At 48.2% G+C, this 13173-nt stretch overlaps 1 protein-coding gene across 16 annotated transcripts in view; it reads left to right on the top strand.

Moving 5' to 3' along the window:
- Positions 1 to 13173, top strand: part of CNBP (CCHC-type zinc finger nucleic acid binding protein) — a 38566-nt gene extending 25393 nt beyond the window's left edge. The window contains exons 1-5 of one of the 16 annotated variants that reach the window (XM_055558292.1): positions 3480 to 3668; positions 10911 to 11027; positions 11177 to 11239; positions 11382 to 11583; positions 12179 to 13173. In XM_055558292.1, coding sequence (XP_055414267.1) covers positions 10925 to 11027; positions 11177 to 11239; positions 11382 to 11583; positions 12179 to 12296 — 486 coding nt within the window. In that variant the 5' untranslated portion in view covers positions 3480 to 3668; positions 10911 to 10924 and the 3' untranslated portion in view covers positions 12297 to 13173. Of the gene's footprint in view, positions 1 to 3479; positions 3669 to 4885; positions 6354 to 9437; positions 9459 to 9544; positions 10661 to 10910; positions 11049 to 11146; positions 11240 to 11381; positions 11584 to 12178 lie in introns of those variants that run through there. The other 15 variants (XM_055558289.1, XM_055558283.1, XM_055558290.1 and 12 more) reach the window with 15 other exon arrangements.

Here is a 13173-nt window from a genome sequence, read left to right as displayed (position 1 = left end):
GCTCAGCTGGAACACCTCCACTAGCTTTGTTTGTCGTGATGCTTCCTAAGGCCCACTTCACTTGACTTCACACTCTAAGATGTCTGGTTCTAGGTGAGTGATCACACCATCGAGGTTATCTGGGTCATTGATATCTTTTATGTATAGTTCTGTGTATTTTTGCCACCTCTTCTTAATGTCTTCTGCTTCTGTTAGGTCCATACCATTTCTGTCCTTTATTGATATGAAATTACTTTTTTTAAGTAACTGCATCTACTTTTCTTTTAGGAAGAAAAAAAAAACAATGGAGGTTTTATCTTGAAACTTTTAAAACTTATTTGCAAATAAAGTTTTTCTTTTACCAGTTACTTTGCAGAAGTAGAGATCGTGTCATTGCTAAGGTCACAGAGGAGGAAGCCAACCAATGGAAAGCTGACTAAACTATTAGTCAGCATTTCATATTTTCCTTGTCATCAGCTGTCCTTCCCTGCTCTGTCACTTTAAGAAGTCTATGGGAAATTGTAGGATTAGGTCTCAGTAACTGTGGAGGCCAGGAGCTTTGTGTGAAGCACTCCGGCTGCCTCTGTTTGAAGGCAGCCCAGTTATTTATTTGCTCTGTGCCCTTGCTCAGATTATATTCTCTGGACTAATTTCCCCATAGGGATAATAAAAGTACTTATCTCCAGGGGGTTTTGTGAAAAATTACAGAGGTTATAAACAATGCCTGGCATAGAGTAAGTACTCAATAAATAATGATAATAACAATACTGATTGATAATACTTTATAAGGAATTACTTTATGCCAGGCACTGTTGCTATAACAGGGGCTTCTCAAGGGGCATGAGTGATAAATTACCTGCCTGCCAATGCAGGAGACATAAGAGACATGTGTTTGATACCTGGGTTGGGAAGATCCCCTTGAGGAAGGCATGGCAACCCCACTCCAGTATTCTTGCCTGGAGAATTCCATGGACAAAGGAGTCTGGTGGGCCACAGTGCATAGGGTCGCAAAGAGTCTGGACATGAGTGAAGTGACTTAGCAAGCATCCACATCCACACGTTATAAGAACTCTCTATGTTAACTATTAGGTATGATTAGTACTATATAACTAATTCCTATTTCAGGATCAAAAGCTGAGAGGTGGGAACAATTCATTCTCCTCAACCTTAGCTGCATACTTCAAGTAAAGTCAGAGACTGTTTCCCTGTTGGCAGGGAAAACAAGACATGGAAGGCTTTAGAAGGACAGACACAGTATCATCTCCATTTAACCACAGGATCTAGGGCTTGTGCTAGGAGCAGTTGGGCATTTTAAGCGGAAACGAGCAGTTGGCAGTTATTGCTGCTTTACTGGCATTCATCTGAAGGAACCCTGAATCATGCTGAATCACAGCGTCTTAGCTGGCCCTCTCTGAGGACACTTAATACTTTCTTTTGGCCCTTGTCATCCTGCGAGATCTTCAAGGGCACGGTCTGTCTTAACTCACCTGTGTAACCCCTGCAGAGATGAGCACAATACCTTGGGGAAGACTGGACATGGGAGGGCAGGTGGGGATAAAGCAGATTTCCAGGGGAGGGAAATACAGAAAACTCTTCAAGTACAGGTGGCAGTTTATCTCTTAAGTGGGGTAGCCTTTTCTTTCCTTTGTTTTCAAACATCACTAATGAACAGCTGTACCCAGGGGCATATCCATGCAATACTCACTTCATCCCAGACCTTCTCGGCAACAGTCAGAATGACTTAAGACCAGACTGGCTCTATTAAAAATCATCATTACAGAAAGCTGGATGCCAGGTAGAAAAGAGCCATTAGCTGCTCCTCCCAGAGCCAAAGAGCAAAGGCCACGTGATGTCTCCTCTTAAGTCTTCTAAAATGTGTAGAAGAACATTATGTCCAGTATCTTTATTTCACACCCACCTTTAAAAAAAAAATTAGGAACGTTCAGTCCTTGTGTAATGAATATTTTATGCAGCACTTTGGTTGGAATGGTAAACCAAAATCGAGTCAGAAAATACTAATTTCTGGTTCCTGTGACAATTTTAACTCATCTCCTAGTGTGGCATGGAGGCACCCAGGCTGGACTTCTCCTAGTGTGGCATGGAGGTACCCAGGCTGGACTTCCTACAAAGCCTCCTGTGTCGCACTGACTCACTGTTGGGCCTTAGGAAATCACTAGCTAAGTGTCACTAGGGTTCCACACTACAGCTTCCCTCAAGATATTATAAAGAGGAATCCATTACGGAGGGGAAACGACGAAGCTGTGCAAGCTGCTTGGTCATAAAACTATGTAAGCACATAGTACCACTGCATTATGGGTAACTCAGTGCAGAAAGTGCTAGGCAGTTCAATCGTTACTAGACATTGGACATTTTCAGTGAATTTTAAAATATTTTAACTTTGTCTTGATTAACACAAGTTAAAATCATGGGTCCTTAAAGTAGTCCATCCACTCCAATAATTGCTCCCAGCTCTGCTAAGTGCTTTGCAGTGATCGACTGGAAGCAGGTTTAAGCCTCTCAACACCCGAGCTCTTAACCACACTGTTGCTCTACCTCCTCACCACGTGCTGTTAGAAGCCTTAGAGCCGCGACGCTAGGATTCAGTGAGGCGCAACTGGGGGCAAATGAACAGCTCAAGTCTGTCGTCACCTGCGGATGGAACTCTCTTGCAAACAAGGACTGGTCACCCCAATTTAACATCTGAATAGACACAAGCGCTCGCTTTCCAAGACAGTCATTAAAAGAATGAAAAGTACACTCCCGGCTGTAACGGCCAACCCGGGCCGCAGGCAGACCTCCAGACCTCAGGCTGTGGTCATTTTAGGGCCTTTTCAGGCTTCAAGAGACTGGGAACTCTTCCAAATTTTTCTCCTCATGTTTTTAATGAAAGCCTTTCCAAAATGAGACACCAAGGTCTGTAGCTGCTTAGTTTACATCGAACAGTTTCACTTGGTTTCACCGTGACAGCGTGTCTGCGCTACATTCAGTGTCTCTTGGAGAAAACCTGAAGGCCTGCAGGGACGGTGACACCCCGGGCGCAGTGGCCCTCCGGCCGCGGGGGCCGTCACGCGTCACGTGCTCCCCGATGACAAGGGGTGTTGGGGCGGCGGTGCCTCCCCCGCGCCCGCTCCCTGGGGCGGGACGTTTATCCCGGAGGGGCTGTGAGGCGGGACCGGCAGCCCGGCTCCCCCTAGCCGACAGGCCCCGGAAGCGGGGCCCGGCTCCGGCGGCGCTGAGCCCGGCCCCGGGAGGAGGCCTCCGGACCCCACGAGCACAGAAAGCCGCTCCCGGAGCCCCTGGCCGCCGCCGCCGCCACCGCCTCCAGGAGGGTCGTCGAGCCGGAACTCCGACCGCCCTCACAGGGCCGGGCCCGGCCTCGAGGCGGGAAGGCCGCGCGCAAGGCCCGGCGGGAAGGGCCGCGCGCGGCGGGGAGAGCCCCGCCCCCAGCGCCGCGTCGGGCGCGGCGGCCCGTCTCGCGGGCGGCCCTGATTGGACGGCCGAGCGCCGTACGCTGATTGGCCGCGTGGGCGAGGCGGCGGCGAGCCGTGCGCAGCGGCGTGTGCGGGGCCGTGTGCAGACCCGCGTGTGGCGCAGGCAGGGTCCCTGAAAATAAACAGCCGCCGCTTCACGAGCTGCCCTCCCGGTCTGCGCTTGAGTCTCGGCCGCTGCGGGCCCCTGCGACGCGGAAGGTGAGGCCGCGAGCGAGCCGGGGACCGCGGCGCGGGGGTGGGGGTGGGGGTGGGGTGCCGCGGGCGGAGGGCCGGGCCCGGGCGGCGGCGATGGCGGCCGCGCTCCGGCCTGCTCCGCTGCTGCGTCAGGCGGGAAGCAGGCCGCCGCGGCCCGGGCCTGGCCTGCGCCCCACGGCCGGCTGCCCCCGCGCTCTGCCCGCCGCCCGGGACGCGGGGCCGCCTCGCTGGGGCCTCCGGGACCCGGCCGCGCCCGGGCCGCAGCCCCGCGGCGTACGAGGCCGCGCGTCCTTGGGACTGAGGCGGGGGCTCCGGGGGCGGGGGTGGCTTGGCGGGAAGGTGCGGGGAAGGGGCCGTGTGGGGAGGGCGCGGGGCGGCGGGGGGCAGGGGCCGGGCCTCGCGGGCCACGTGCCAAAGGGCTCTTCGGGCCAGGAGGGGGCCTTGGAAGAGCTGTCCGCTCAGGGTGGGGGACACCCCCCTGGAAAGCTCGTGCGGCTCCGGGTCTCGGTGCTCCACAGCAGCTTCAGGATTCTTGGATTTTTATCGTCATGGACGTGCTAAGCTACTGGTCTTAGGTTGCACTTCGGGAAAGGGCAGATAAGGTTCGTTTTCCTTGAATCAGCATTACTTTAAGTTCCAGAGGCCTCTAGAAAAAACCCCATTATCGGCAAAACACATGAATCGGCCAAACTTCCAAAATCATGGCAGCGGCAGTAACCTTTGCATCATCTCCCGGGTAGATGAATGCAATTTTAAAACGAGGCGAGAAGATGAGTTAACCAGCCTCCGTTTGGTTTTTCCAAACGTGAAAACCTATTTTAGTAAAGGCTTAATGGCCCACATTTGAGTTCGGGTGTTGATTTTATTATGGATAAGGCTTGTGCCTGTTGCCACATGTTAACCACATGGCCTCAGCCACAGGACACTTCCAGAGGAAGTGACTGCATCTGGTCCTGGGGGTCCTAGGAAAAGCAAACCTTGGTTGGTTTGCATCTGTGATTTCAGATAGTATGTTTCAGGCATTGTTCAGGAGGACCCACGAAAAGTATAAGGTAAATAAGTGAAGAGTCTGGATTAGCTTGCCTTCCCTCCCCCCCTTCTTTTTTCTTTTCAGGAGGATTGATTTTCGTCCTTATTTTGTACCCCCAAAAGACAAGTTTTTAAGAAAAGATTTTTTCCCTTTTTTATTGTTGTTTGACTCACTTTTGGAGAGAAACATAACTAGTTAATTTCTGCCTCAGTGAGTTAACCTTAATTTAAATTAACAACTTTTTATTCTTTTCCTCAACCCCTATTAGTTGAATGTAAGGTTTTGAGGGTCTTAAGGAGATGAATAAGAGGTTATTCCTACCTCTTAAGACTTTTTCCCTCTCTGCAAAGCAATTACTTTCAAATACTTAAAAATTCATGTGGTCATGGCTTAATCAAATACCTACGAAGTGCCACGTTCATAGTTTGATGCTGTTTTAGTTTGTTGAACCTGATTCTTGTTTAGGAGGAGCTCTATGTACTGGAATATAAAAGGGATAATTTATTATATTCCCAAGGGCGAATAAAGAACTTAAAGTTTTTTCCAAGTTGTAACTCTTGGCAACAATTAAAAAAAGCAACAAGGTATATATTTATGTAGTTACCTAATATGTCACAGAGAACTTGGGTTAAGTTTTTCTTAGCAACCAAAGGTCCACGGTCCTTTCCCTGTTGACAACAAACTAGGCATTTTAAACGTGCAGTTTAAGGGGCATTTATGACACTTAGATTTGAACATCTGGAACAGGCAGAATCTCTTTTTAAGGTACTATAGATGAGGATTCTTTTTGCTTTTCTTGAAATCTTAATTAAAGTATGTGGCATCTACATGGAAAGCTTAAAGACAAGAGAACCACAGTTTTAACTACTTGAGGGGATTGGTCTCTTGTCCAAATGCTTGACCATGAGAGAGATTCTGCTTCCCTCCTCCCGCGCCTGCAGGAATGAGTTTCTTTTTTAAAAAATGGTTGGCCTCTTTCCTTTTCCTAGCCATCTGACAGTAAGTGGAGAGCAAAAGACTGGTGCCAAGGCCTCCTGGCCTGCTCTGTGGAGCACCCTTTCTGTGTTGGCAGGCTTTAGAACTCCTAGCTGGCAGTGGCAGATGCTACTGCAGTCAAGGCATGGTCTTGAGAGACTCCAGCAAAGTGTGCACCATTTTCATGTTAAAAAGATGCTGGTCTAATTCAGTAAAGATAGCCACCAGCATTCACATTGTGAGTGGGTGGGCTCTATTAAAGGGGACTGAACATGCAGTATGGTGTTCACTTGGAGTGGCTTGTTAATTGCAGATGAGGTCAGGTTGCCAGTCTTTGCCACTCCTATTCTTGCCTGGAGAATCCCAGGGACGGGGGAGCCTGGTGGGCTGCCGTCTATGGGGCTGCACAGAATCGGACACAACTGAAGCAACTTAGCAGCAGCAGCAGCCACTCCTAAATTCTGCTTTGAGGGAGGTTAAAATCTAAGATGGCTAAATTATTTCATGGGCGTGGGTTTTTAAAAACGTATCAGTTCTATTTTATTTTGAGTTCTCTAATTTGGTATACTTTTCTGATAGCATTTTCATGAACTTTATCACTTAATCCTAACAAAAGCCTCCGCAGAGGACTTGGAGCTCACAGTTGAAATCCTGACTCGAACTTTCTAGTTGTGTGGCCTTGGGTAAGTTACTTGGTCTCAGATCCTCAGTTTCCTTATCAGTGAAATGGGAACAAGGATACATAACTTGCAAAGTTGCAGGGATTATAGATAATATGTATGTTAGTTCTTGACTCATAGTAGATATTTAGCTACTAATTAAAACCTTTCCAGATATGCGGAAATGGGTGTAAGTAACAAGATCACACAGCAAATGCAGGATAAGCCAGAACTGCTCCTAGTATTGTTCTCTGTTCTGCATTCTTCTGGGCAGAATGCAGGCACTACACAATTTCACTTGCTTCCTTTATTTTTACTTCACACTGAAGTGTTTGGGTACCACGTTGGAACTGGCTTAGTGGAGTGTAATGATGGGTGAGTGCATTCAGAGGGCAGAGGGCCCTCTGTGGGCTTGGGGATGATGAGTGGAGATACCGCAGATAGGGAGCAGCAGAGCTGTGTCAGGAGAGCGGCCTCACCCGTGCTCCTCAGCCACGGACGCCCTTGGCTGCTGCTTATTTTAGATGTGTTTATGGACTGTTACTGGCTCCTACTCATTGGGACTCACTGTTCGTGTTGGCCAGGTGCTGTTAGGTTTAATCAAAGCAGTTTATTGGCTTTGTTATTAGTATCAAAAATGTGGTAGATTTACCTCAGTGAAGACAACTCTGTGTAACTGTTAGTGTTTCGGTACTAGTTGCAGGAGTGAAGCCTCACAGCCTAGATGAATGCAGAATCGGAATAGTCGGACCTCCCAGTTCAGCTCACGTGGCCCTTCTCAGGTCGCACTTTTGACTGCGCCAGGCGTGCCCTGGGCCCTGCCACATCTTAAGTGTGGCTTGTGTCATAAAAATTGAGTTCGCTGTGGCTGAAGGGAAATATGCTGCTTCCTAGGGAAATGGGAGCTCATTTGGAAGTGACCCTTTTGCTTCTCAAGAAGGAAGGTTATAGGCCGAGAGACTGGAGTGTAAGCGGAGTTAGGCCTGCTCTAAGCCTGCTTTGTAGATTGGCCGTGTTGCGAGGCTCGTGGGCTAAATCCCCGAGCAGAGAAAGAACCGGGCCCTGGCAGTGAAAGCCCGGCATCCTGACCAGCGGGCTGCTGGGGAACTCCTTAGAGTGAGTTCTGCCTGTCTGCACTTGAACCTCAGCAGGGAAAGTGTGGAGAGGAGAGGAACTGTGAGCAGCAGCCATCAGCCCTTAGAAGTTTAGTTGAGCATGTGCTGAGCACAAGGCACCTGGTAAGGATTCTGGCTACGGACCAGGACAGGAGGGGTGTCAGGTGTCGCCTGGAGGGGTGTCAGGTGTCCTTAGGCAACACGGCGAGTAGTTAAGTGGTTAACCCTGTGGTTCCCAAATCTTTTTACATTGTGAGAATACATGGGGGTAGATAGCAGCAGTGATTGTAGCAGCGAGAAGGAAAATATGCTCTCTTACTGCCAAGGGACAGTGAAAACACAGTATTTGCTTTTTAAATTAGTATATGTATGTTTTGCAGCATTCCATAGAAGATTACTGGGATCTTGTTGAATCCTTGGAGTAATAAGAGTCTGGGTGGCAAGCAGAGGTCCTGGCTTGGCTACTGACTTCTTAGTGACCTGGGGTGAAAATTTCTGTTACATATGGGGATTGTAACAGACAATCTGAAACGCATACTGAATCTAGATTGTAGTCAGTCCTTAATGAGGATGTAAAATTCATTGTTACTCTTTGTCTTTTGGCCATACTGCATTGCTTGTGGGATCTTAGTCTCTTGACCGGGAATTGAACCTGTACCCTGGCAGTGAACGTGCTGAGTCCTAGCTGCTGGACCACCAGGGAATTTCCATCGTCATTCTTTTAAATGCATAGTGCAGCAGCTCATCTGATTGCAAAAATTTAGGTGGTTTTTTTTTTTTTGGTCAGTAATTACTGGATTGGGTTGGGTCTATACAAGAAACACAAGTTTATTTCATTCAGCAAATGACTATTGGTCCCCCCTCCCCCCCCCCCCCCCAAAAAAAACCTCAGCGTTCAAATCCCGAGATACATAACTGCTACTAAAAGGGTGATTGTATGGGGTATCATTCAAAGGTGGATACCTTGGTCTGTAGCCTCAAGGAGTATGATAAAAAGAAAAACAGTAGACCAGGCACAGTGCCCTGAGTCTTAGCAGGAAAAAGAGTTCCAGGCTGGTGATGTGGTCAGGTTCTGTTATAGAGCTGGCATTTATTTGAGTTGGCCCTTGAAGGTTGGAAAACGTTGTGACAGGTGCGAGAGGCGGAGGCAGACAGTGCAGCAAGACTCCCAGCCAAGAGCAGTGGGAATCGTGGAGCCGGAATTAATTCACAGCGCCGTCTTCCCTTACTGCCTCTAGTTTTCCTAAGGAACGGCATGAAACTCTCTAAAGACTTAATATGTTCGTGTGTGAGGTGAGTCCTAGGACAGCAGCCTGTCTCCTAGGGTAGGTAGTGTGCCTCTAAAACAGTGGCAGTCAGGTGGATGAATGGTCATTACCTAAGAGCTCTCAAGTAAAAATATGGAACAGCTCACTGAGATTGGCTTGGCCAAAGAGGAAGAAACAGTTCATGAAAAATCCACACGTGGGTTAATCACTTCTTAGGAAGCTAAATTTTTTACCTATTATCTGTAGGCTGGAAGTAACCCTAACATTTTCACTGTTAACGTTCTTCCACTGATAAACATGTGATGATTCGTTATAATGTGTCTCCCCTATGCTTCACCATTGTGAAGTAAGCAAGAGGTGTTTCTAAAGCAGCAGTGTAAAAGGGAGATTGCCCAGAACTCTCATTTACTTTGGCTTTGAAAATGCATGTTGAAACTGGGTTGTCATTTTTCTGAAAGATAAATATCTCGTTGAAATAAAAAGTTATAAAATGCTCAGAGCCTGTCAGATTGCCTGGACTGCCTTGTGAAAGGAAAGAACCCTTGGGACCAGGAGTCACAGTGCTCAGGCGTGCGTGCGTGCTCAGTGGCGTCTGACTCTCTGACCCTGTGGAGAGTAGCCCACCGCCTCCTCTGTCCATGGCACTTTGAGGCAAGAATGCTGGACTGGCTTGCTATTTCCTACTCCAGGGGATCTTCCCAACCCAGGAAGTGAACCTGTGTCCCTTGCGTCTCCTGCATTGGCAGGTGGGTTTGTTAGCACTGGGCCACCTGGGAAGTCCATCTGTACTCAGATTGGTCCTCAGCAAACCAGAGAAGATGCAGAATGGAAGTGGGAGTGAGGGGAGGACGAAGTGCCGTAAGCACTTTTCCTGTGATTGTTTTATGTGCTGCTCACTTTTTAATCTCTAGTGTTTTCTCTGGAAACCAGCCCTCTACTTGACTTAAAATGCCAGCACCCATATAGGAAAGCAGATGTAATTTTGCCAAATGCCTTTTTAATCGTCACGGACTGGTTTCTTCTGAGCGGAAATGTACCTTGGGACAGCGTGGAGTGTGGGCGCCCTGCTCAAGCGCGCTGTCCCTCTGCTGTTGGGGATGAGTGTGCAGGGCGAGTGTGCGAGTTGGCAGACAGTGTCCTCTGAAGATTTATCCCGGCTCTGATTTCAGATGCATGGGACAGGTATGAGTCTTTTGGATGTTTGACAGTGGAAACTTTTGAAACTAAACTTGAGCATAATTTTAGTCACTAGGTTTTGTTCCATCAAGTTAAAAACTTTGTGCACCATTTGACACTGGAATTAAGGGCAAAGCATGTTAGATGCAGGGACGTGTGGAGAGGTAAAGGTCACACTGTTTTTAGCTAGTTTTTTAAAGGCCAGCTTCATGGGAGTTGGTCCTGCAACGTTCCATTCTGTTCTCCATTCTTTTCTAGGAATAGCCCCTGCTTATTTTTAGGTTGTTACGTAAGAAGTATAAAATGCATTTGCTTTAGTTGGAGTTTCGCTTTTATTTTGAAACAATACCCAATAAAGGAGTCTACTGTGAAATTCCAAGTTAACCTTGTTTTAGATGTAAAATTGCAGAAGAAAATTTGGAAATGGGAGAATCTAGAAGAGGGGGCGATGGCCCAGTGCTACCAGGACTTGACTTCGGTGTTTCTCTTTGTCGTTTCTCTACTGCTTTTAACAAACCGCACCTCTCGAGCCAGCATTTGCTGCGCCTCTCGAGCACGTCTGCCCTCGAGTGCTCAGTCGGCAGGCAGGCAGGGCTGCGGTGTCATCAGGCGCCGTGTGGGGTGCTCTGGTGCTCAGGGGGGTTTTACCTCTGCTCTCAATCAATGCTGCAGATCCACGGGGTCGCTCCAGGTTTATAACCAGTATGTGACTTTCAGTTGCCCACCATCAAGTTTTAATCTCTAATGACGGATATTCATTTACACTCACCCTGTAAGTCCCCCTAGTAACTGGGTTAACGCCTGTGCATAATCGTAACAATTATGCAAAGTGTTTTTGTTTCATTTTTAATATATTTCATAATCATAATGCCTAAGTGTGTAGTTATCTGACTGTTTTTCTAAGCAGTATATTGGTTGGCTTTTGTTCCTCAAGAATAACTATCCAGAAATACACTGAACAGGGAATAAAAGCCGTAAGTGCTGTTGAGTGGCTTCATAATGTCGTTTCTAATGTTTTGAAGATCTGACTGCAGCCATGAGCAGCAACGAGTGCTTCAAGTGCGGACGGTCTGGCCACTGGGCCCGGGAGTGCCCCACTGGTGGAGGCCGCGGTCGTGGAATGAGAAGCCGTGGCAGAGGTGGTTTTACCTCGGATAGAGGTATTTTTGTCGAATAAAGAATTCTGAAGTACTTCAGTATTCATGAGTATCAAGACTGGGCTAATTAGCCACGCATGCTTTGTCTCTGTCCAAAATAGGTTTCCAGTTTGTCTCCTCGTCTCTTCCAGACATCTGTTATCGCTGTGGAGAGTCTGGTCACCTTGCCAAGGACTGTGACCTTCAGGAGGATGGTAAGTGTTTAACCCTTCCTCTCCCGCCTTGCAGAGCCGGGCGAGGGGAGCGTGCTGGAGCTGGTTCCCCCCGGGGTGCGGCGCGGAGCCTGGCGCCACCTGTGAGGCGTTACAGTCTGGCTCTGCCCTTTCCCCACTGCTGAAGCCTGCTATAACTGCGGCCGAGGCGGCCACATCGCCAAGGACTGCAAGGAGCCCAAGCGGGAGCGGGAGCAGTGCTGCTACAACTGCGGCAAGCCTGGCCACCTGGCCCGCGACTGCGACCACGCCGACGAGCAGAAGTGCTACTCCTGCGGCGAGTTCGGGCACATCCAGAAAGACTGCACCAAAGTGAAGTGCTACAGGTGAGCTGCGGGGGCTGCGGGCGCCTGCGCTGGCCCTCCGTGGGAGGCCCCGGGGGCACTGCGGCCCTGACATGGCTCTGACCGCACGAGGGGTTTGCGTGTGGGAAAGAATGTTAGGGTGTGATAGCTTGGCACCTTCAGAGACTTTGTAGAAAACGACAAAGCGTATGTTTTGTAGGTGTAATTCACACACACATCTTTTGTCATGAAATCAGAAGTCTCTGCTTGTGAATTGACGTAACATATGCACACGTTAAAGCTGCGGTTTCATAAGTTTTGGTATGCACATACTTGTGAAATCTTAGGGGTTTGTTTGTGTAAAGATAAACCATATTGGCCAGTGTTTGGTGGTGATGTTGGATGATCTCCTGTGGCAAGATTTTTGATTTTATGCTGTGGACTGCTCAGTTGAGTAGCTTTGCTGTCGGGTTCCTCCTCCTCGGTCTTGATTGAGGGGTTAATAAGACTCACTGTCTGAGGAACACAGTGTATACCTCACTCAGCATCGCCTTTTGTTTTGCAGTAACTGATCCCTCAGTACACTCTGACGTTCTCTGAGCGCTCTTGTGAAAGCTGTCTTAATTTCCTCTCCTAGGTGTGGCGAAACTGGTCACGTCGCCATCAACTGCAGCAAGACGAGTGAAGTCAACTGTTACCGCTGTGGCGAGTCAGGGCACCTTGCACGGGAATGCACGATCGAGGCCACAGCTTAATCGCTTTCCTTTGTCGCCCCTCCTTTTCTGATTGATGGTTGTATTATTTTCTCTGAATCCTCTTCACTGGCCAAAGGTTGGCAGACAGAGGCTCCTCCCAGGCCAGTGAGCTTTACTTGCTGTGTAAAAGGAGGAAAGGGGTGGAAAAAAAAATCGACTTTCTGCATTTAACTACAAAAAAAAAAGTTTATGTTTAGTTTGGTAGAGGTGTTAATGTATAATGCTTTGTTAAAGAACCCCCTTTCCGCGCCACTGGTGAATAGGGATTGATGAATGGGAAGAGTTGAGTCAGACCAGGAAGCCCGTTCTGGGTTTCTCGAATATGTTCCCATGTAGGAGGTAAAACCGATCCTGGAAGTGTCTGTGAGCTTCCATAAATAACTTTAATTTTAGCATAATGACTGCCTTGGATTGTCTGACCTCAGTAGCTATTAAATAACATCAAGTGACATCTGTACCAGGCCCTACAAAGAACATACAGCTGAGTGGGAGTCAACAAAAAGACAAACACGCGTGTTAACGGCTGTGCGCGAGCACTCGGGATGAAAGCCTGAGCAGGAACAGCCTCACCGCAGCGTCGATGCTGGGCAAATAGATGGTGATGGCAACGGTGTAGAACACGTGTTCAAAGACTAACCCTAAAACCCAGAGTAAACACCTATGCTCAGAGTTAGCATAATTTGGAGCTATTCAGGAATTGCAGAGAAATGCATTTTCACAGAAATCAAGATGTTATTTTTGTATACTATATCACTTAGACAACTGTGTTTCATTTGCTGTAATCAGTTTTTAAAAGTCAGATGGAAAAAGCAACTGAAGTCCTAGAAAATAGAAATGTAATTTTAAACTATCCAATAAAGCTGGAGGAGGAAGGGGA

This window comes from Bubalus kerabau, chromosome 20, assembly GCF_029407905.1.
Source record: "Bubalus kerabau isolate K-KA32 ecotype Philippines breed swamp buffalo chromosome 20, PCC_UOA_SB_1v2, whole genome shotgun sequence".
NCBI classification, from domain to species: domain Eukaryota; kingdom Metazoa; phylum Chordata; class Mammalia; order Artiodactyla; family Bovidae; genus Bubalus; species Bubalus kerabau.
This window is presented reverse-complemented; position numbering and strand designations above follow the sequence as displayed.